General features: G+C 39.2%; 1 protein-coding gene across 1 annotated transcript; it reads left to right on the top strand.

Annotated features, from left to right (window-relative positions):
* The first annotated feature begins 4 nt into the window (after positions 1–4).
* On the top strand, positions 5–25346 carry Limk1 (LIM domain kinase 1). Its single transcript, XM_064040458.1, has 19 exons — positions 5–164; positions 1292–1382; positions 4487–4601; positions 6528–6658; positions 6992–7249; positions 7849–7935; positions 11480–11612; positions 12245–12540; positions 12824–12935; positions 13369–13497; positions 14400–14525; positions 14735–14866; positions 15366–15476; positions 16218–16316; positions 16698–16858; positions 17369–17515; positions 18129–18201; positions 19374–19553; positions 20985–25346. The coding sequence occupies exons 1-19, from the start codon at positions 143–145 to the stop codon at positions 22251–22253; spliced, it is 3672 nt and encodes a 1223-aa protein (XP_063896528.1). The 5' UTR covers positions 5–142; the 3' UTR covers positions 22254–25346.
* Positions 25347–25410: the final 64 nt, after the last annotated feature.

Below are 25410 nucleotides of genomic sequence, written 5' to 3'. Positions count from 1 at the left end.
CACGATATTTTTAGAGCTGGTAACTTCCATCAGTTGTGTCATCTTATGTATTTTACGTCATTCACAAGTATTGGAATCTCAAGTATGTAACTTTTGCAATTTATCATACAATTTATGAATAAACATTCCTTTTTGAAATGAAATGGAGGGACCGAATACTAAAGGTAAGTTTTGGTTGTATAAATAACTCGTATTTAAGTACAAAAAGTTTATATTTAAGCATGTTTTGGGTGCAGAACCTGTCATAGAAGTGTGTGGGCGATTCTTGTAAGTTATCATGAATTATCTTTTGTTTGTCCTGCGCCTCGCCTTTAGTAACTTGAGTATAACTTGCTGGAGATCTGTTTAAGATAAAGACTTAGAGAAAAGTCTCAAGAATAAGACCTAAATGTAGTTCTAACACATCGTACAATAGCTTTGATTTGCGATGTTTACTTCCGCGACGCACTTCTAAGTTGAAGGATATTGTTCATAAAAATATAATTTATGTTTTGCCTCGTTAAACCTTATTCATTAGAAAGGTATTTGACATTCAACTGCAACCATTTAGGAAATAATTAAGTAACAAACAATAAATATGTATGAGATACGCAAAAACTTTAATTAATTCCTTATTCTACAAATTATAATCTGAAAGATCATTGGAAAGAGTCGATTCGGTCCAAACGAACAAACAAAGCCATTATAAGACAGTCCAAAGTGTAATGTAATAAAAATGTTTAAATGTGATTAATATTGCTTTTAATATTATGTTTATTTATCATATCATAACTGAAATATTTTGTTTATTACTCGTAGAAAAACAAGAAAGGATTTTATGAACAAACAAAAAATAGTGTATGAATAAACCATCAGCAGATTAACATATTCAATCACTCTGACAACAGAAGTAGTTTTCTCTAAGAATTTGGTTTTATGCACATTTTGAATAAGATTCCAACAGCAATTCCTAGGTATAGTGCACATGAAAAAAGGATAAAAATTAAATCTATTCTAATCAGAATTTAATTTAATTCATAAAATTTTACGAACCAAACAATAAAATGAACATGCTCATACAACTCACAAACTCATTTATATCAATTGATACATTTAAATATTTAAGAAACATTAAGACAAAAATGTTTTTACATTAATATTTGACATGTCATTAAATAAATTAAAAACACAGCTTATCTTGCAGTATTTCTATTTGTTGTGTATTAGCTCTGGTAAATCAGGGCTTTGAGTACTCACATTGAATACATTACTTGTACCACAGAAAATATTAGTATTTATTTACAATTTTCAGAGTCCCTCAGCTGCGCAGGGTGCTTGAACGACATTGGGGATGATGATTATGTCTCCGCACTCAACCAGGACTGGCATAAAGACTGTTTTCGGTAAGATCCTTGATGTTAATATATGTTCTTTGTAGTTCTACAAATGTTTAAAAAGCTCTTTCTTGTATGTGAAAGAAATTATAATGGTCCTGAGGAGATTTAACTGTCACATGAAGAAAATACTTTTCCTATACTTGAATAAAAGACTATAATTATTGTTTGTGGGATATTGTGACAGACATTCATCTGGCTAAACAAACTTAAGCATTTGTACAAAAAGTAAATAAGTATGTCAACTAGATAATGTGTGAATGTGTTAAGAAATATATGTAAAATATTCATTATTTAATTGTTAATTAGATGCCTACCCATCAAATATATTAAAGTATTGTAATAACAGGATAATTTAAAACATTATCCTGTCTAAAGTGGAATTTCTATAGAATAAACTAAAATTATACGTGTTATCTGAAAGCAACGGTTAAAACCTAAAGGTACCGTAGGTATCGCCTTGTATAATAAAATTGAATTATGTCATTTTGTTAAGTGTGTCATTCTAAAACTTCCACTAGTAACAGTCAATTAAAACAACACAAATATACAAAAAAAACCTTTTTATTCGTATATTATTTTTTTCCTCAAGATATTGTTAAAACATTTGATGGCGTACAAAAATACACACGATTTTAGTATAGCCCACAATGTTTTTTTTACATAAACAAATAAATTATGCAATACTTAATAGAATGTCAATGCGTAATCTGCACAGAATATCAAACACCATAAGCCAAACTATCGAAAACAAGCAGTTTTGTTCAGCAGTTTTCTTGGACATAAGTCAGGCCTTTGACAGGGTTTGGCACATGGGTCTTCTTTACAAAATAAAAAATCAGCTACCACACTCATTCTACTCCATTTTGGCAAGCTACTTAAATAAAAGGTGCTTTGAGGTAAAAGTTCAAAATGAAACATCAGAGCTATATGACATTAGCTCAGGAGTCCCACAGGGCAGTATTTTAGGCCCAGTTCTACACCTCATATTTACTGCTGATATACCAATAAAAGAAGATACTATGATAGCCACGTATGCAGATGATACTGCTATATTATCGGTGAACACCGAGGCTGCATCCGCATCAGCAACGCTACAAAGGCATCTCATAGAAATTGAAGAATGGCTAGGGTTATGGAGAATAAAGGCAAACAACAGTAAATCGGTCCATGTCACCTTCACTCTTAGAAAAGGCGATTGCCCACCAGTTACCCTTAACGGAGAGCAAATACCGCACTCTGACAACGTCAAGTATCTCGGTATGCACTTAGATAGGAGACTGACATGGAAAAGTCACATCTGGACTAAGCGGAAGCAACTGGATACAAAATTCCGAAGCTTGTATTGGTTGGTAGGCAAAAAATCCCAACTGTCTAATGAAAGCAAAATGCTAATCTACAAAGCAATCCTCAAGCCAGTATGGACGTACGGCATCGAACTATGGGGCACAGCATCCAGCAGCAATATTGATATCTTGGAAAGATTCCAAACCAAGAGCATTAGGTGCATGTATAACATACCTAAATGCATCAGCAATAAATATATTTTACGAGATCTAAATCTTAATACGGTGAAACAAGAAATCTCCATCAGAAGTTCCAAGTATCAGACCAAGTTATCGAAACATGTAAATGCCTCAGCTACTAAACTAACGGGCACTGGCAGCGTTCAGCACTCAAGACTGAGGAGAAACAGTGTTCCCTCCCTCAAAAACCGTTTTCCAACATTATAAAGAGTGAAGTCAATGGACCCCTCTTTAAATTAAAGACACACTCAGGCTGAGGTCAATGAAAATAACAGCTAAATGTGGAAAAACAGATTGCTGTGCGAAGCAGGATTGAGAAGAAAAAAAAAAAAAAATGCGTAATCTTTTAAGGGTCCAACTTAAGGTTCGGCCGACCATTAGGCCTTTTACTGTCGAACGTGGAGCTATTTCGACATAATAATCTCGTAATGCTCTAGAAAGAGTTCGTATAATTTATGGCTTCCCTTTATGTCCCTAATCCTTAATAGCTTGTCTTTTACTGGATGAATTTGGGTCAAAGGACCATTCATGATATTAACGGTGTTTCTTCAATGTAGGACATTACTTTTTGCCTGTTCCATAAAGGCGATCTGTCTACTTCTTGACGGCCTATCTACTTAATATACTTTTCAATTTATACATATTAATATTATAAATCTGAAGAGTTTTGTTTCTGTTTGCTTGGTTAGACGCGCTTAGGTATATTAGGAACTACTGGACTGATATGAATTTGTAGAAAAACCTATAAAAAATACATAGCCCATTTGTCGAGAAAGGCTATATAAGGCTACTTTTAATTCGAATGTGACAAAATCCGTAGGCGATGCGGATGAAACCGATCGCCTAAGCTTGTATACAAGGAATCTAGAATTTCATAGAAAAACCAATTTATCCTGATAAGGACCAATGCCCTGATCCTTCGAAAAGGGCATTCACCCTACGTTCCATTTCGCCAACAAAAATAAGAAAATAATACGAACTGTTTTTGGCAGCCTACTTGCTTCATGAACTTGAATGTGACGCGGAAAAATTGTTTGTCTGTATTCCAAGTTATATGATGTTTAAGTTTGCTTGGCATGTTTCCAATTTCCCCCCAATCCCGGGTAAGTAAAGGTCACATAAAGTTTTCAGCCTTGAATGAAAAGGTTGGACTGCCAAGGTTTTATTATAATAGAATTTGTTATTACTGGAAATATCAGACGGCTTTCACCAAAAATAACTTGGCACACTTGGATTTGTACATTAAGTAAGTTTAAGTAGGACTAACTTTTAACCAAAGAAGACACATTTCATTATTATAAAGACCAAATTTTTGTTCACTAATTTGTACCTTAAAAGCGCCGTAACTGAACTGATTCGAAGAACTCTTCCACTGTTTGGTAGCTACACTATCCACTGTAACACAGGCTAAGTCTTATACGAGTACGGGAATTATTTTCCTCAGAACCACGGCAAACAGATATTTTCAAGTAAAAAAAACTTTCAAGAAGACAAAATGCTTTCAATTTAGAAGACAATATTTATTTACTTCTATCAACACACTCACCCCATTTTCAAAGGACCAATATTACTATTATTTGTACACAGTTGTTCAGTATGCGACGCTCAGCTGTCGACGTGGTACTTCGAGAAAGCAGGCCTGCTGTTCTGTCAGAGCGACTACTGGGCGCGCTACGGAGAGACCTGCCAGCAATGTGCACAGGTATGGACGTTAGTCATTTACACACAGTTGTTCAGTATGCGACGCTCAGCTGTCGACGTGGTACTTCGAGAAGGCAGGCCTGCTGTTCTGTCAGAGCGACTACTGGGCGCGCTACGGAGAGACCTGCCAGCAATGTGCACAGGTATGGACGTTAGTCATTTACACACAGTTGTTCAGTATGCGACGCTCAGCTGTCGACGTGGTACTTCGAGAAGGCAGGCCTGCTGTTCTGTCAGAGCGACTACTGGGCGCGCTACGGAGAGACCTGCCAGCAATGTGCACAGGTATGGACGTTAGTCATTTACACACAGTTGTTCAGTATGCGACGCTCAGCTGTCGACGTGGTACTTCGAGAAGGCAGGCCTGCTGTTCTGTCAGAGCGACTACTGGGCGCGCTACGGAGAGACCTGCCAGCAATGTGCACAGGTATGGACGTTAGTCATTTACACACAGTTGTTCAGTATGCGACGCTCAGCTGTCGACGTGGTACTTCGAGAAGGCAGGCCTGCTGTTCTGTCAGAGCGACTACTGGGCGCGCTACGGAGAGACCTGCCAGCAATGTGCACAGGTATGGACGTTAGTCATTTACACACAGTTGTTCAGTATGCGACGCTCAGCTGTCGACGTGGTACTTCGAGAAGGCAGGCCTGCTGTTCTGTCAGAGCGACTACTGGGCGCGCTACGGAGAGACCTGCCAGCAATGTGCACAGGTATGGACGTTAGTCATTTACACACAGTTGTTCAGTATGCGACGCTCAGCTGTCGACGTGGTACTTCGAGAAGGCAGGCCTGCTGTTCTGTCAGAGCGACTACTGGGCGCGCTACGGAGAGACCTGCCAGCAATGTGCACAGGTATGGACGTTAGTCATTTACACACAGTTGTTCAGTATGCGACGCTCAGCTGTCGACGTGGTACTTCGAGAAGGCAGGCCTGCTGTTCTGTCAGAGCGACTACTGGGCGCGCTACGGAGAGACCTGCCAGCAATGTGCACAGGTATGGACGTTAGTCATTTACACACAGTTGTTCAGTATGCGACGCTCAGCTGTCGACGTGGTACTTCGAGAAGGCAGGCCTGCTGTTCTGTCAGAGCGACTACTGGGCGCGCTACGGAGAGACCTGCCAGCAATGTGCACAGGTATGGACGTTAGTCATTTACACACAGTTGTTCAGTATGCGACGCTCAGCTGTCGACGTGGTACTTCGAGAAGGCAGGCCTGCTGTTCTGTCAGAGCGACTACTGGGCGCGCTACGGAGAGACCTGCCAGCAATGTGCACAGGTATGGACGTTAGTCATTTACACACAGTTGTTCAGTATGCGACGCTCAGCTGTCGACGTGGTACTTCGAGAAGGCAGGCCTGCTGTTCTGTCAGAGCGACTACTGGGCGCGCTACGGAGAGACCTGCCAGCAATGTGCACAGGTATGGACGTTAGTCATTTACACACAGTTGTTCAGTATGCGACGCTCAGCTGTCGACGTGGTACTTCGAGAAGGCAGGCCTGCTGTTCTGTCAGAGCGACTACTGGGCGCGCTACGGAGAGACCTGCCAGCAATGTGCACAGGTACATTAATTGTTTGCCTAGCCTTTTAATTAAAAGCGGTCGACTAACAGTCTAACCAATGTGACACTTTGAGCGACCTAACCCAATTATTTAGGCAACCACTGGTTGTCAGATTTTATGCTGTGTCTACCAGTAACGACTGCCAAAGATGTACAGTCGAAGTTAATTTAGTTTAAAATAACCCTTCTTAGTAGTCGGGTAAAAACCTAAGAAGGTGGTTGAACAGATAAAGCTGTTTACGCAAGATTCTAAGGCCCATTTTCACCGACAAGTTCAGTTTTCAAAGCAAAACGGAGTTTCTTCTGTGCTGACGGTGAACTTGGGCACCTGCGTTTTTTTAATTTTTCTTAACCCATATAACCAGGTGATAACGGGCCCGGTGATGTCGGCGGGCGAGCACCGGTTCCACCCGGAGTGCTTCGCGTGCGTGGCCTGCGCGGCACACATTGAGGACGGGGAGCCCTATGCGTTGCTGGACCGCTCCAACCTGTATTGGTGAGTATTAAGTATACAGTGGTTGATGTAACAGTCATATTAATTTGTTTATATTTTATTTTTGTTATTCACACAACTGACTTATGTCACATTAGGCCGTCCCTTGAATGGATTTTGTTGAAGCCCCCGCATGGATTTTGTTAACGTCCCCATTAAGTACTTTCGTTATCCACTTGCATTAAAAATAGAAAATACGTCAAATCTTAAGTCGTGCGACGAATTATAAACTAATTTGTCTACTTTTTGCCCAGAAATTGGGCTCTTCCATGAATGTAAATGCGCAACAGAAGGTACCTACAAAGTATAAAGCTCAACAAACACGTGTGTTTGTAGCGGCAACTGCTACAGCAACTCCTCGCGTCCCGTGTCCCACTCCATCCGCGTGGTGGAGGTGCCGCCCGCCGTGTTGCGCGTCACGCACACCCCGCCCGCCACCATCACTGTTAAAGTTAAACTAAACACGTGTGTTTGTAGCGGCAACTGCTACAGCAACTCCTCGCGTCCCGTGTCCCACTCCATCCGCGTGGTGGAGGTGCCGCCCGCCGTGTTGCGCGTCACGCACACCCCGCCCGCCACCATCACTGTTAAAGAGTAAGTTTTTTTTACAAAATTATTGCAATAATTATAAATAACATTAACAGTTGGGCTCGCAAAATATCGCGGGGTTATCATTTTTTTGTGTAACGTGCAAAACCAGCATTTTATATTAGTATACTAAGTCGTTATACTGAATACGGTGCTTAACACTAACATGTATTTTAAATGTTTTACCGGGAGGCTTTTCATTATCATGTTAACTTTGGTGCCATTCTGCCATCTCCATACTGCAATATGAGCAAATGTGTATTAAAATATAATAAAAAATAATATATACCGGAATGACAGCGGCCGGTAGCGACGCGGCGAGCACTTTCAGTGTGAAATAATTTTCAACTTTAACTCCATATCTAAAATGGCCACTATCGTTTAAAACGCTAGAGGCGGTCGCGCGGCCGCGCGTCGCCCCTAGCAGCCGCGGGTGGAAACATCAACAAGAAGCGCGACGCGCTGCTGCCGGCTGCTGTCATTCCGGTGTGACTCGGGCCTAAAAATATACTTGTAATATAATAAAAATAATGGCTTATCCATACATACATGCCATTTTAACTAACTCCGAGTACACACACTAACACGCTAAACACACGTAATAGCGGGCGCTGCGGTGGCAAGCTGTCGGCGGCGGCGCGAGCCATGCTCCGCGCGCTGCTGTCCGTCTGCATACAGCTCACCTGCCATAGGTACCCTAGTGTGCTGCATGATAGCCTTGCATAGCTTGGAAATGTATGCTGGGATGACAATGTCAAAATTTTGACGGCTAAAATGTTACTTGCAAAAATGTTACTTTCAAGTTTCAAAAATGTTACTTTCAACTTACAAAACCGATACTTTCAACTTGCAATTTACTCTCAACTTTCGCAATTTTTATGAACAACATGAAATAAATATCAAGATAAACTTTGGAAATACATTTTTATGCTTCAATAAAAAGTAGCATTTTATTCAAATTCAAAAACATGAATAACCTTCATGGATGTATTCGCAATCAATAAATTAATCATGAACATCAAATGAAAATTTCTGAATAAATGCAGCCTCATAGCACGTGTGGTATATTGACTATCGCTTTGTAGTGTTTTGTTTCCTCTTCATAGTAGTTAGCAAGTTTTTTTGGTCTTTCTGTAGTTTATATATTTGTCTTGGAATCGACTAATTCAGCAGTAAATGAGATTTTCCCCGCCTAATGAGTACTTTCGTGTGGCGCAACCTGAAGATAAAGTTAATGCATTAACATGAAAATTTGGTGCTTTTGAATTATTATCGTCGTATCTCAGATTTTCAATAACTATCGTGAGCATCGGAGTAATAATTAAATCTTTTTGCCGTTTGCATTACTTTGAAAGCTTTAGAGAGACGTAAATATTTTGCATTCGCAATACCTACCATTGCCTTCTGTCAATTACTTAGTCAAAACAAGTGAATCTGTATGAAAGAAAGTTGTGTCTATCAGAATGAACAATGAGTTCTGATAAACAAATGACTGTTATGTTGTTATGTCTGGGCCGCGATGACAATCAACTGTTGATATTCATGCTTTTCATTCATAATATTTCCTTATGTCCAAGGCCAGCATAATATACGTTTTTATAATAAAGTAAGTTAGTTTTCATGCGCCATTTTAGTAGATTTTGGTAGAGCAATTTTGCGCGGAAATATGTACCTAGTATGATTTTGCGCAGTTTTTCGAAGGAGTTGGGGAAAGTTCTATAAATAAGTTAATACGCTACAGATTTTAGTGCAAGGGTAAGGTACTTACTCATGCCATTATCTTAGTCATTCCTCTTGCATTTAGATCTTACTTACTTACAGTTAGGCATGTTTTTTGTATTTTTTAGGCATGATTCATTGTCAAATAACTTCTCTGTGTGTCAGACTTTACAAACTTTGAGCTGTCTGTGTTTATTTTGAACATTTTTGGAATAAACATATTTGAATGCGGTTTCGTTAAAATTAGCTTGTATTGGTTTTTGACTAAAATGAATGCAAATCATCATCTAAAAAATAGGTCTTTTCGAGAATTTTTGAGAGCCAAAAAATATAAATAACATTGATTATAGAGGTTCCTTTCAAAAGGTAGATTGAAAAAAAAAAACGTTCAAAATATTCCATGGTTACTCTTTCTAAATGTTGTTTAGTCAACAAAGCCACGAACCCTAAAATTTTCCTTTACAAATAAAAGTAAGGTGTTTCTTCAAAATCCAGCTGTTACATATATCAATTTCCTTATTATCCTGTAATGACAAGTCACGGCCTTACCCGAGTTAGTGACCTGTGACTCAGACGTGACGAATGTACTTATTAATGTTTATAAATAGGTACTTGATAAGTCAGGCATGTTCAGCTGATTTGTGCACTGAAATTGTTGATTGATTATCTATTAGTTTTATTGAATTGATGAATAGTCCCGGTTGTCATTCGAACATCTGTGGCAGTCTTAAGGGTCGACAACTTCTTACCGAGGAGTATCGTATCGAGTCTCCTGGGCAACATTAACATACTTCGAAAAAGACTACATCCATTAGTTTTATTGCAGGGGTCGTCTGTCAAGTTGTTCAGAATAAACTGGCTTCAGAGAAAACATATTATCCCATGCCAGCCGTGTAGTATCTGAAATACAATATTAATGATGAATATAAACAAAGAAGAAAGAGATTGCATAGGTAATTGGGTTGAGGAGGTCAGAAAGGCAGTCGCTTCATGTAAAACAGTAGTACACAGCAGCATCCTGTTAAATTGCAAGCTGACCTGAACATAGGAAAGGGCTATTCAGAAGATAAACTTCTCGATTTTTGAAAAAGGACCTTGAGTCCTATTCTGGGTTTAAATCTAAATATGTCCTGATCAAATTTCATCAAAACAAGTTCAGCGGTTTAACTGTGAGCTCAGAAGCTAACTTTTCATATATTTTAATGCACCTGTCCATATGACGTATTTGATTTTACAAAACTAAGGGATTTTCCTTTGGAAGAGTTTCCTCAATCTCGACTCTGTCAGTTCAAACTTTATTGTACGTCATCGTTCAGGTACCAATTTCCATACTCGTAGGAAAGTATATGAAATTAAAACAGGTAGGTAAAGGTAGGAGTATGAATGGCTTTCAGGCATTTCCCTCTTAGCTGTGACTTCCCGCACCTGAATAAAAAGTAGACACCTAACTTTCTCCAGTTTACCTTCTCTACATATCTTTGTTTTACCTTGAAATCACTACTTTCATAATTATTATATAAGGAATGCAAGGAAAGGGAACATTTAAAATTGTCATGACTGTCATACATTTGTTGTTTATTTCATAAAAGTGACGTAGACGTACACATCATTTCATATTATTTCACACTTTGATACATCGATAGCTGTCAGTAGTCTTTTCCTCAGTGTCCTGTGGGTCGTTTTTATTGTGAGACAGTGTAATATTTTTGTGCATAAAATGGATTTTCAGTGGTTTTAAGATGGTGACTGTGAATTTAAGGTAGTTTTTTTGAAATACTTTTCAGTGGTTTTTAGTATTAGTGAGTTATTTTGGCTTTTTCATAGTATAGGGAAAATGTTTGTGTAGATTTGTTTGTGGTGGCCTGTTTTGCATGATAGTAGTGTATGCTGGTAGTTTTAATGCTTTTAATATGTAACAAATTTATAGTTATAGCCTGCAATTAGTTATTAAGTACTATCGTTATCAATAACGTCCGCTGTCCTTTAGGCTATGTTCAGATGACAAGCGCATAACGCGCGTTTTGATGACGTGCGTTTACAAATACATACATTTTGTTCAGGCTGTACACATGCTAACGCGCGTTAGGCGTTATAAAATGTTTGTAGTTGTAAACGCACGTCATCAAAACGCGCGTTATGCGCTTGTCATCTGAACATAGCCTTATACTGAAACTTACTAAGCCCGGAAGCTTACTGACCGAATTCATTAAAAATGTTTATCCAAGAAAATTCACCTATAGCCAAAGATGTACTAAAGTAGCTCTATTTGCCTAGTTGAATGAGGCCATATCACTCACACTAGAGAGACACCGATATGGCTGAACACAGCATTGTTTACTGTCAAAGTATTATGGACATTGTCCACATAGAAATAAAACCTAAAATGGGTTGTCACAACTTTCGCATGTACTCCCTTCAATACTTTACCCCTTAGTATTGTCAATTGATTTTAAACCTTATTCTAATCACCACAACGTCTAGAATAGCTCGGCAATAAAAGCTTCATCTACGTTATAGAATTGATTCATCATGTGGCGTGTTAACGCTACATATCGGAGACAGGATCCTGGAGATAAATGGAACTCCTGTGAGGAACCGGCCACTCGATGATATTGAACGCGCTCTTGCGAGGACAGATGCTGTCATACAGGTGAGTAGAATTATCGGCAAGAATCTTGAGCGCTGACCCTGAGTGATTTATTAGCAAAGAACCAATCCCGAGTGACGGCTATGACGCGATGCACTGCGGGCCAATCACCGCTTTAGCCCGCCCACGCGCCTCACTATATACCACAAAAGGGCCCCAATAAATTACTTCTGCGCAGGTGAAGGTCAGCGCTCAAGTTTCGTGCAGATGATTATAACATAGCTACGAAAAGTCGCCATCGTCCTGCCCTTTTTTTAATCATCAAATAACCTCACGCTGTGGGTTAGGGAGTATCAGACTTCTACTGAATAAAAACCCATCGTGTCCCTTCCTAGATCTTTTATGTACCAGAGCCGCGGTAACTCTTTCGAACAATCCCGCAGTTCCTTCTGCCCTTATAACAATTTTATTAGGATACAGCATGTTTTCTTCTTCCTTAAAAGATACCAAACACACAAAAATATTGTACAGGTTCCTGCTCTTTTAACAACGAAAATGCAATCCATGTTTAGATTGACATTAAGCCGCTTTTAATAATGCCCTTTATAAAAAGATTTTATTTTCCTCAATTTTTCATAGAAGCATAAAAATAATAATTATAATTCTACTATAAATAAACCACTTCAATCTTTCAGCTAACAATAGAACACACACCAGACACAAACACGAAACGCACACAAGCAAACACACAGACACACGCACACACACAAACAGACGACGTAAAAGCCACGCAAGACAAGCCAGTGGAATGCAAGGCTGTCACCAAAGAAGACAAGACTCCTTCTGACAAGGAAGGGAAGAAAGAGAGACTATTTAAGAGGAAGGGAGGGGAGGATGCTGGGCGGTGGGTCAATAAGAGAAGACAGACCCCCTCGTCACCCCTTTTGGGGGATAAGGAGAAGAGTAGCAGTATGTCTAAATTGTTGGATGCGTGAGTATACGTTTGTGTTTCTTTAGAATTCTATGACCGTCGTTGAGTTTAGAAATCTACTACTCTACTACTGCGGCCGCTTCCAAGTTGTAATGGGTCCTATTTAAATCGATCAAGCAATTCCGTAGATTGGATAAATTCACTCATTGTAAATAATATAAAATAAACTGTTTCTTTTCCCATTGAATTAATCTAGATTTTGACTTTTGATTGCTATCTACCATTAGTCTTCATAAAATAAAAACTTTTGGCTTAATGTCTAATCTCTCTTTTCGTAAAGCAGCGTGGATGGATCAGAACAAAGCGGCGTACTATGTGACTTGAGTAGAGCGCGGTCTTTCCGCGCGGAACCTGCGCCCGGACAGAAGGTGTTCCGTGCCTGCGATCTGCTGCAGGTAAGAACATAAAATTTCGTCAATATTATACAGTTATTAGCGTGTGTGTGCGTTTGAATCCCTACTAATATTATACATGCGAAAGTAACTCTGTCTGTTACGCTTTCACGTCTAAACCACTGCACTGATTTTAATAAAATTTGGTACAGACATAGAATTGACCTTGAGAAAGAATATAGGATAGTTTTTATCCCGGGCTTTTGAAGAATTCTCTTGGAAACACGATATAACCGAACTCTACGCGGGCGAAGCTGCGGCCGAAAGCTAGTATGCTAATATTAGGAACTATTTTTATTCTTCTATGTAAAGTAGTTCCCTCGATTCGCAGGTGAAAACGCTTGCAAAAGCTAGTTTTCGTTCGTACGTTCTGATATACAGTTACAATATGTTTTTCAGAGATAGTACTAATAAATAATGTAATATTTTTTTTCAGGGCGAGCTCCTAGGCTCAGGTTTCTTCGGCGAGGTATACAAGGTGACGCACCGCGACACCAACGAGGTGATGGTGCTCAAACAGCTGTACCGCGTCGATGAGGACGCGCAGAGGAACTTCCTCAAAGAGGTCAGTACTCCAGAGGATTTACCTCAAAATTTTAAAACCTCAATATCTTGTTGCAATCCAACGGCAATTTAAATATAGAAATGTTGCAAAAAGTAAGTACATAGTTAACTTCTGATATTCTTCTCCGGCAGTCTTCCGCCAGCCGGTAAACAAAAGTATACCCGACCAAGCAAAAATTGGACATTGGAAATATTGTGAATTTCCACCCAAATTAGCTTTGCTCCACGACGTACAAAGTCAAAGTATTTTTTTTTTATTTAAAAAAATATAATCCTTACTAATATTATAAATCGGAAAGTGAGTTTGTTTGTTTGTTTGTTTGTTTGTTTGTTTGTTCCGCTTTCACGCCGTAACTACTGAACCGATTGCTTTGAAATTTTGCAGACGTAAAGTTAGAAGTCCGGATTAAATAATAGGGTACTTTTTATCCCGAAAAAAAATAGATATTCCCGAGGGAAAACAAAAATATTGTTTGCTTGATGGATGTAGATGGCGCTGTGTGTCGTTTAAAACAAGGTAATATATTGCAAACGAATATAAACATTTTGATGATTTCCAGTGCCCAAAATCTGCATGTTTTTGCTCCACAAGGGAAAACGTATAATATAGTGTACCATTCAGTTTTGGTTTAACAACTAATTTTTCCGTGGGAATGAGAAGTTTTCTTATAGTTGTGATTTATAGGTACCGCAATACTTATAACCGAATTGCACGCGGGCGAAGCCGCGGGCGGAAAGCTAGTAGCCTATAAAAGCTCTTTCAAAACGTCAAACTAGTTGCGCGGTCCCAAAGAGTTGGTCTCATGGAGAAGAACCGGCAAGAAACTCCATGCAGTTAAAATTAAAGAGCAAAATATTTATTCTAGTAGTAATGACTATAATATATGCATTATTTCCATCTAGGTGGCAGTGCTACGTTCACTAAACCACCCAAACGTGTTGCGATTCGTGGGCGTACTGTACAAGGACAAGCGGCTGCATCTCGTCACCGAGTATGTGGCCGGGGGCACACTGTACCAACTACTACAGGTAACATTGAAAATTATAAGGGTTTCGTAAAAAGTCATTATTAAGTAAAACATTGAATCAATATAATTTGTCGAAAAAGTGTGTTATGTAGGCGAAATGGGGAGGTCTTTGCCCAGCAGTGGGACCGTTCGGGCAAAGAAAAAGAAAGCTTTGTTAGTAAAGATATAGAATGAAATATAATAACAATATATTTATGGTTTATTCTACAGGACAGCCGAGTATCACTCAGCTGGCGTGACCGAGCTCGATTAGCGCGTGACGTGGCGGCGGGGCTGGGGTATCTACATCGCATGAACGTCATACACCGCGACTTGAACTCGCATAACTGTCTCGTTAGAGAGGTAACAATTACATAACTTACACTCAGACACACACACACACATACATATCTACATAAACTATCATAAACTTTATATAACTCAAAATATTTTTTTCAAACTTGCTTACTAAACAGCACTTTTTATACGATAAAATGTACAAAAAACAACCAAAAACCGACCCTTCACTATTTCCTGTGTTTTTCTGCCGGGAATATACCACAAAGCCCAGCACATATAGTCCAATAGAAGTTAAGATTAAGATAAACGCCATGTATAACAAACAAACAATCACTGACAAAAATAATCATAGAAATAATATAGAATTCAGTTAAACATAGATCCCTACTTTCAAGGATTTTACTTGCTCTTTCATCATATACATATGTGTACAAAGTAAATGCTCATACAGATAATAAAAACACATTGAATTAGCTGCTGTCACATCCTCCATACAAACACACTTACTCAGTCATCCTACCTACATTCCCACCAGTATATATACTCTCCAATATTTCCCCAGGACAAGACAGTGATAGTAGCAGACTTCGGTCTGGCGCGCATCGTGCAGCGCACCGCCAGCAGCTCGCTCGACAGGAGGCAGCATCACACGCTGCGGAGGAAGAGATATACCGTACGTTTGATTATTATTTTATACATAAAGTTTATTAATAGTAGGTTAAGAAGTATGTTCTACCTATTTAATGTCTATCTCATCATAACAGTGCCGAGTCAGGGTCACAATATTGCTATGAACTATCTCTATGTATCCTTAATATACTCCCTATTATATTCTTATGTACTACTTCTATGGACATCCTTATATAGTACCCATATGCACCCTCAATATACCTCCCTTATATACTACTCCACTTACCTAGTCCCTTATGTACTACCCAGTTTATCTACTCCCTTATCAACTACCCCATTTACCTACTCCCTTATGTACTACGCCATTTACCTACTTCCTTATGTACTACCCCATTTACTTACTCCCTTATGTACTACCCCATTTATCTATTGGCTTATATACTACCCCATTTATCTACTTCCTAATGTACTACCCCATTTATCTACTTCCTCATATACCTACTTCCCATATGTACTACCTCTTGGTACTCCCGTATGTTTCTGAATTTGATGAATGTGAATGTATGTGTTTTCACACCACCACTACCTTTTTTGAAGAAAAGATCAGTCCCTGTCCATAATCATTATTATTAACAAGAGTTTTTAACAACCCGTTCGCTAGAAAAGGCTTTTTATTATTGAAATTTTAGTAATTACGTGAGTGTAAATCTTCATCTGAAGTTCAAACTCGCCAAACTTTTACGTTTGATAGCGACTTCAAAATGATGTATGTACGTTGTCACAGGTGGTAGGCAACCCATACTGGATGGCTCCGGAGATGATGAACGGTAACGTGTATGACGAGAAAGTCGATGTATTCTCCTTCGGTATTATACTGTGTGAGGTGAGTACATAGCATTTTATTAATCTTATGTTTTTTTTTTATCTGCTGTTTGATTCAGTCTGAATTGTTAGTCTGATAAAAATATTTGTATTTAGTTTCACTCTAAAATTCATTAACATATTTTATGCCGTGGCGTAGATATTTAAGCAAGATACAAGTGATAATTAGTCTTATGACTAACGGCATATGAGAAGTTAATTGAAGAGTACCTTTAAAATGCAGATTATTGTGTCGAAATCCTTTAAATATTTGATAACCTTTCCAAGGATTTGAAACAACCCTTAATTTCAATCTCTTATACATAAGTTAGATTTATAAAACAATCTAAGGCTTAATTTTCACGCATAAATATAACACATACTAATTATATTTATCCCACAGATAATAGGCCGCGTGTCAGCCGACCCAGACTTCCTCCCCCGGCGGACAGACTTCGGTCTGAACGAGCCGCTGTTCGTGGACAAGTTCTGTCGCGCCAACAGCTGTCCCGAGCCCTTCTACCGCATCGCCTTCCTCGCTTGTGATCTAGATCCTGATGCTAGGTATGGAGTTGGCAATTAACTTGAGTTATGTGGAAAAGGTCTCGTTAAATAACTTAGCCGACGACCAAGGACATAAAGAACTTGAATGTTTGTGAAGGAAAAAAGTAAAATGGACCTGATATTGAACTTTGGGAAACTCCTGTTATTGTAGATAGTGTAGAGAATTTTTCCTTGTGCACATTTTTTTTTTCGACAAAAAACAGCAATTAGTAGTATAAACATATTAAGTCAAATGAGATTTTCTTATATATTTTTTGTTAACATTTCATGCAAAAACTCATCTTTTTGGTGTCTAACACTATCAAACGCTTTAGTTAGAAGTATCACAAATCTACATAATTTAACGTTATAATTTTTCCCTTGCTAAGAAGTTCTTGTTGTTCTTATTCTTGTTTACAATATTGTTTTTGAGATTTTCGATTTCTATCATTTTGTATTTATGTAGTTAAAAAATGTTTACACAAATGACCATACACCATCATGCATCCAACTTAACATCTTCTACCCCAGGCCACCATTCGAGGTGCTAGAGATCTGGCTGGAGAGCATGGTGATGCACCTGTCGCAGGCCGCCCCCCTCCCCCGCACCCTGCTGGCCGACGTCATGCAGTACTCCCGGGGAGATACCAGGACCGATAAGAACTGCTGTCAGCTCAGGTATGCCGTTGAAAGGAGGATAGTTCTTCTTTAAAAATTTACCGTCTTAGCACGAAAATTTTTAAACGTCAGTTTAAGACTTGTCTAAATAAATATCAGATTATGACGTTGAAATAAGGTCCATTTTGCAGCCACACTTTTTTTTAGACAAGTGTTTGACACGTGTTTAAGTTTTTGTAGGAAGACCATTACCGTCTTACCACGAAAATTTTTAAACGTCAGTTTAAGACTTGTCTAAAAAAATATATCAGATTATGACGTTGAAATAAGGTCCATTTTGCAGCCACAATTTTTTTAGACAAGTGTTTGACACATGTTTAAGTTTTTGTAGTAAGACAATTAATGTTTATTAACCACCCTTGAAAGTTTGTCTATTTGTTAACCTGCCTCAAACGAAATGTATTATTTAAAATTTTTGTCTGAAATACATTTGAAAAGTTCACCAAACCTGCCATTTGAAACATTCAAACTAAAAAGAAAATTCTTATCGAAATAAAGAGAAATACAACTTTTTTAAATGTAATATCTATCTTTATATTTTTTTGTTATAATTATTAAAATGACCATAGAAATAGTTGTTCGTCTATAGCTATGATTATTATTATATTTACAGTAATGACAGTAGCTACTCTCGACTCAGCAAGGCAGACAGCGAACTGAGCGTTCCAGACACAGGGGTACTCAAGGTAAGTTCATTTTCATGGAATTTTCTTAACTCATGTACCTATATGAGTTTTTATTTGTATTGTTCCTAAAACAAGTTTAAATGTAGACTAAATCTATACTAATATTATAAAGCTAAAGAGTTTGTTTGTTTGAACTACTGGTCCATTTGAACAATTCTTTCGGTGTTAGATATCCCATTTATCAAGGAAGGCTATAGGCTACTTTTTATCCGGGTTCGTGCAGAGGTTCCCACAGGATGCGGGTGAAACTGCTAGCAGAAGCTATATTGAATAAGTCATCGTACAGGAAGAGGTTCCCCATTAAACAAAATTTTGTTTGTAGATTTTACATAGGCCATTGATTGTGTAGAACATATAAAAACTTGTAAATAAGTTACATTCTTGTGTGTACTTACAAATCAGGGTTGTATGGGTGCAATTACGTGTAATAAAATTAAAGAAAAGAAATGAGTACAATAGGTACGTCGTCCTGTTAAATAAAATATCTATCCTACATAAATATTCAGGAAAGTCAAACCGGCGATCCTCAGGGAAGCATAATGGGTTCACTTACATTTCATAACTTATGTTAAATTCTATTGATCAAACTTTGGTAACATAGGAAACGGGTAAGCGAAGTTTTCATACAGCGCCATCTATTGTTCAAACCAAAAATCTGCCGGAAGTCACTATTTCACGCGAACAAAGTCGGGGGCAAAAGCTAGTTACATATATTAAAATGATATACCGATAGTTTTAGTTTCTATATTTCACTGTATTTGATGATTTTAAGGTTTGGAACGAACGTGGTGATAAACTTCTACGAATGCTTGTGACTGTAAAATTATGGTCAACATAAGACGTTTTGAATTGCATTAGTTATGTTTATGATGACTCTCTACCTCTGCCATACTCAACCACTTTTTTAACGAAGTCATTTAGACGATCCGGATAGATGCGAAAGCGCGATTTTCGTCTTACTTTGAGGTCTAATCATAACGGAGGCGAGTTGGCATTCCGCTGTCACTCCTTGATGCTTGATGCCCGTGACTGATTTGCTCTAGCTGATGCTTATGTCATCTAGACATAGTTTAGTCTACTTTGCCGAATGAATTCGGCTCGGGATTACGTTCATTTATGTATCCGTGATTTCGAAATCTTGTGTTGAATCTTTGCCGCGTTATATATTCCAGTCGAACTCTATCGCGACGCTGTCGGTGGACGAGCGCGGCTGGCGGCTCGGCAAGTGTGTGTCCGCCACTCACATCAGCACCCCCCGCGTCCGCCCCGCAGCACTCTCCCGCAGCAGCCACGCGCTACACGCGCCCGGGTACATCCTGCACGCCGCCGGGAACAAGATCAACATTACTAAGGTCTGTTACTGCCCCGCATGCGGGCCGCAGCACTCTCCGCAGCAGCCACGCGCTACACGCGCCCGGGTACATCCTGCACGCCGCCGGGAACAAGATCAACATTACTAAGGTCTGTTACTGCCCCGCATGCGGGCCGCAGCACTCTCCCGCAGCAGCCACGCGCTACACGCGCCGGGTACATCCTGCACGCCGCCGGGAACAAGATCAACATTACTAAGGTCTGTTACTGCCCCGCATGCGGGCCGCAGCACTCTCCCGCAGCAGCCACGCGCTACACGCGCCCGGGTACATCCTGCACGCCGCCGGGAACAAGATCAACATTACTAAGGTCTGTTACTGCCCCGCATGCGGGCCGCAGCACTCTCCCGCAGCAGCCACGCGCTACACGCGCCCGGGTACATCCTGCACGCCGCCGGGAACAAGATCAACATTACTAAGGTCTGTTACTGCCCGCATGCGGGCCGCAGCACTCCCGCAGCAGCCACGCTACACGCGCCCGGGTACATCCTGCACGCCGCCGGGAACAAGATCAACATTACTAAGGTCTGTTACTGCCCGCATGCGGGCCGCAGCACTCCCGCAGCAGCCACGCGCTACACGCGCCGGGTACATCCTGCACGCCGCCGGGAACAAGATCAACATTACTAAGGTCTGTTACTGCCCCGCATGCGGGCCAGCACTCTCCCGCAGCAGCCACGCGCTACACGCGCCGGGTACATCCTGCACGCCGCCGGGAACAAGATCAACATTACTAAGGTCTGTTACTGCCCGCATGCGGGCCGCAGCACTCTCCCGCAGCAGCCACGCGCTACACGCGCCCGGTACATCCTGCACGCCGCCGGGAACAAGATCAACATTACTAAGGTCTGTTACTGCCCGCATGCGGGCCGCAGCACCGCAGCAGCCACGCGCTACACGCGCCCGGGTACATCCTGCACGCCGCCGGGAACAAGATCAACATTACTAAGGTCTGTTACTGCCCCGCATGCGGGCCGCAGCACTCTCCCGCAGCAGCCACGCGCTACACGCGCCCGGGTACATCCTGCACGCCGCCGGGAACAAGATCAACATTACTAAGGTCTGTTACTGCCCCGCATGCGGGCCGCAGCACTCTCCCGCAGCAGCCACGCGCTACACGCGCCGGGTACATCCTGCACGCCGCCGGGAACAAGATCAACATCACTAAGGTCTGTTACTGCCCCGCATGCGGCCGCAGCACTCTCCGCAGCAGCCACGCGCTACACGCGCCCGGGTACATCCTGCACGCCGCCGGGAACAAGATCAACATTACTAAGGTCTGTTACTGCCCCGCATGCGGGCCGCAGCACCCTCCCGCAGCAGCCCCAAGAAGCTAGTCCCATATAAACATTCAGCTGCAAATCTCTTCAACTATGTAGTTTACAAAAGCCTTACGTTTCCACTTATTCGCAGGTGGACGACATTACAAAATGGCTGGACCCTCCGCCTCTCAAGCGTACCTCCCCCGACACACACCTCAACAAGTTACAAGAACAAACCAAGACCAGGAAGGTGGAGTCTCCCGAAGAATACGACTCCGCACTCCCCGCCTTCCTCAGGAACCAGTCCGTCGAGGGTCTGGAGTCGCAGTACAAACACGAGGTAGACCCACCTCTTCCCTTCTGTAGACACATTAGCATCCCCAATAGCAGACAGATACCTGATGACGCCGACTCGGAAACGTCAGACGATGATGATGATGACGACGAAGCCATCTCCACGTGGCACAGAAACATCAAAATCTTCGACAAAATGGAAGTCGATCCCAAGAATGTTATTGCGTCTATTGTGAAGAAAGGCGAGAATTTGCTTTCAAAGAAATCGAGCTATGATGTTACCGATGTAGTGTTGAGAAACCCTGAGTGTTTGACTACTGAACGAAAGATTCCTGAAGTAGACTGCAGACGGTTTAATATTGACTATTTAACGAAGAGTCCGTTAATGGCTGAAGGGGTCAAAAATATATCTAAGGCTGTTGAGAAAGAGAAATCACAAGAAAAGTCGGAATCAAGGTTCTTTCCGAAGACGCTACTGTCTCCAAAACTGAGCAGATTGTTCAAACCGAACACCGCCGAAGTGGTCCGAAACAAAGATGTAGAAGATAAAGATAAATCTAGAAGTAAGTTCTTCGTACAAAGACCAGCGTCACCCAGCAACATCGGGCGCTCCCACAGGGTTAGACCATCGGAGTCAGACAAACCAGTTCTGAACAACGACGTCCTAAAGTCAGACATAAAACTCGCCAGCATGGGTAAACCAATGACGCCGATATTCCGACGGCATTTAGCCGAGAAGCCCGACTTCGCGGACGGGAGGTTCAGCTACCGAGACCGCAGGGCCAAGTACGAGCCGAAAGCCGAAGATACGAAGTTCGTAGACGTAGGACGTTATAGGATTAAGACTCCTCTCTCTAGTATAGATCAGACTCCGAAACTGACGCCATTGAATCGGAGTACACAGTTGAACAACGTGCCCGCTTTAGCGACAGTGCCTGAGAAAAAGCTCGTAGATAAGAAGAAATGTGACGATAAGCCCGCTGTGCCCAAACGGCCCGTTGCGGGTATTTCGCGCAGTAACTACGTGAGTCTGGCTAATCTGAAGATTAACGGGAAAGCGAAGGAAATTGATGATAAGTGCAGACAGGGCGCGAATGAGGACTCTCCTGTTGAACGGGTTATTTAAATTGCTTGGTTTTATATGCTGACTTGTACTTTAAACTTGAATTACATACAGCAAGTTTTTCATCAAAAGTAAAAGCCAAAATAATGCCATAAAGTAAAAGTAACGGTCAAATTAGATTTTTCACGATTTTAACTACATATTAGTTTTGCTATTAAAAATGAATTTGACCGTTTATACTTTATGACATGAGAATGTCATAAAGTATAAACTGTTGATGAAGAAACTGGCTGATAATCTTAACATTGCTTAATTTCAACAGAATAATATTGATGTATCTTTAACGAGATATTTTTGTACGGTTAAAAAGACATTACAAATATTTAAAAGTACAGTCGAGCGCATAAAACCAGCAACTAAATGAAGTCTTGCCACGTTACTGTAGTTATACAATTGTTGATTCGTTGTACTTACGAATGCTATGTATTAAGGACTTTGTAATCGCTTGGGGGCGTGTCTCATTCATCGGCTAATGTGAGGAATTACCGGTCAGAGCTTGAAAATATAATTTGCTTATTTTTTTAACTGTAGAAAGACAGATTTTGGACTGCTTTTTTTTTGTCTACATTTTTTTATTACGCTGCATTGGTTGTCCCGAGACTTTATAGATGAATGTTTTGAAATATTGAATGGTTTAAAAATAGATAATTAGTACTCGCATATTGTCGCGATTCAGTCGGCGGTGCCTTCCGATAAGACTGGTGTAATTAGGACATTTTGTTTTGGCAATGTAAGCATTCTAATATTGTGACAAAAACTGAATTTCCGCTTAGATTTGTATTTACAAAAAGATTTTATAGGATTCACAATAGAATTATATTTATTTCGATTTAATTACGGTTAAAACATATTATTTTAATTATGTTGGAAAGTACTTAACAATTGGTACCCGAATCTATGCATTTCATTTTCCAAAATGTTTATTTTCTTTGTAATTCTAATAATTTTGTTTGTACAATATTATATTGTTTACATTGGCCAAAATATCGCTAGAATACATTTTGTATTACATTTGATACCCATTCCAATATGATATCTACAATATCTGTATATCCATGCTTTTTTTATATTCCATAACTTATATTAATACTCCTTGATATGAATTTCATTATAATTTTAAGAAAATTATGAAAAATATAATATTATTTCAGCGTTTTGAAGCTTTCGAATTGTCAATTAATGAAAACATTTGAAGTTGGCAAAATGGCGCTATAATTTAATAAATATAGTATTTAATGTATAATACATACTACCGATTAAAAAGGTATTGTATATTTAATTAAATTTAGAAAATGGATCACCTTCTATCTCTGGATATGGTGACCAATGATGACGAAATATTCGTCAAAGATTTTTATGTCGACAATTGAAACTATTGTCGATTATCTATTTGGAACTATGATTTAATATCATAAAAAATAATTTCTGCTTGTATACTATTATAATATTATACTATTTGTAATATTCTTCGTGTCCCTTTAAAATTGGGTGATTTTTGTTAAACAAAACGTTTGATAATATTGTAAAAAATAACATTTGCAGTTACATTAGAAAACTATTGTTATGAATTGGATCAGTATTCGCTTACACGTTCAGAGTCAAAATGCACTCTAGCTTTGAGTCTTTAAGATTCAAATTGCAACGCAGTTAGCTTCACGCAGTTGTTATAGTGTCTTAAGCAGATATACGGAAATATACACACGTTGTTTTCTATGTAGTTATATTTGTACCGTTTTTATATTGTAGACGAAATGTTTCATTATTTAAAATAATATTCATTAGAGAATTTATGACGAAAAAAAAACTTAAAAATAAAGAAACATGACGAATTTTTCGTCACGAATTCTCTTAAACCTTATAAATAGTATTAAAATATTATTCGCAATAGTAAGGAGTCCCATTAAATTCTGTCAAGCCAGTCCAGACAAAAGAGCGTTATAAATCAACTGAAAACAAATATATTAAAGGAAGAATCTTATTGTATTAATATACATGTTACAAAGATCTGAACGCAAATCTGTGCCATTTATATGCCAATTTATTGTCGATGAAGTTTCGCTCAGTATAATGATGTAGTTACAAGAATTTTTACATTAGAGTTTCACGATGAAAAATTTGATTATTTGTATCAGAGTATTTTACTATAAACTGGACTACCGGTCACTATCTTTGTCTATCTGAGACTATATTTCATTAATAGTTTTTCTTTCAATATCATATTGTAGATGCCTTGTCCTCTCTAGTTATATTTGAGCGACATCTTCATCGACTATCGTTTACCTAAGAATTCCACATGTCCGTGACAAAACCACGACATTAGATCTAAGTTTACTTGGACAATACTTTAACTGTATTAATTTATTAACACTCTAGTTATAATCGCGTAGTTTTAAGTTTATTTCTTAGTTTTTGTTTTCGTAAAGTCTGATATGTACTTTGTGACACAGGGTGCCATTTTTTATAAGTGATGCGAACGAAATAGTGTTGTGGTTGGAACTTATCGATATCATTTTTTTGCAACCTTTTTAATTCGAGCTATTAAAATCTAGTTTCATGAAAACTTGTTGCAGCAATGCAGTATATAAAATCAGAAATTCTTTTTACACAAATTCAATATTCTTAGGTTATAAGGCAATAATATTGTCGCTAGTTTCAATCACAGCATTGTTATAAATTAACATAAAACAGGACAAATTCAATCTCGATATTAATTATAATTCGTTTAACGTCCGACGCTAGGTCGCGCTCATTGTTTACTTTATCTGTGATACGTTATGTTTGTAAACGCCGCAATAACAAGTATTATATTAGGTGTCTTTTAGTTATAATCTCGACATTTTTTTATTATTTTTATTTTATAGTTAAGTAATAATTGAACGCCATTGTCTTGCCATGAAGGATTTTATCGAAGTTCCCGACAAAAAGTTTTAATCTTTTGTCGTGCTGGCAAGCTTGGCGTTCGAAATATAAAGATATTATAACACATTAACAGTGGTAACATCGAGTATTCCGTCTCCTGCATTCCAAGCGGTTTTGTATTTTATTTCTTATTTTGTATCTGTTTCTAAGTACAAATGAATAAAGGAATATATTCAGTATTTGTATTTTTATTTCGTTTTCCGCTTTTGTAAATAAGTGTTGAGGATAATAAAAGAAAACG

The sequence above is a fragment of the Helicoverpa armigera genome, chromosome 22 (assembly GCF_030705265.1).
Source record: "Helicoverpa armigera isolate CAAS_96S chromosome 22, ASM3070526v1, whole genome shotgun sequence".
Taxonomy (NCBI): Eukaryota; Metazoa; Arthropoda; class Insecta; order Lepidoptera; family Noctuidae; genus Helicoverpa; species Helicoverpa armigera.
The sequence above is the reverse complement of the archived record's forward strand: the minus strand, read 5'-3'. Positions and strand labels throughout refer to the sequence as shown.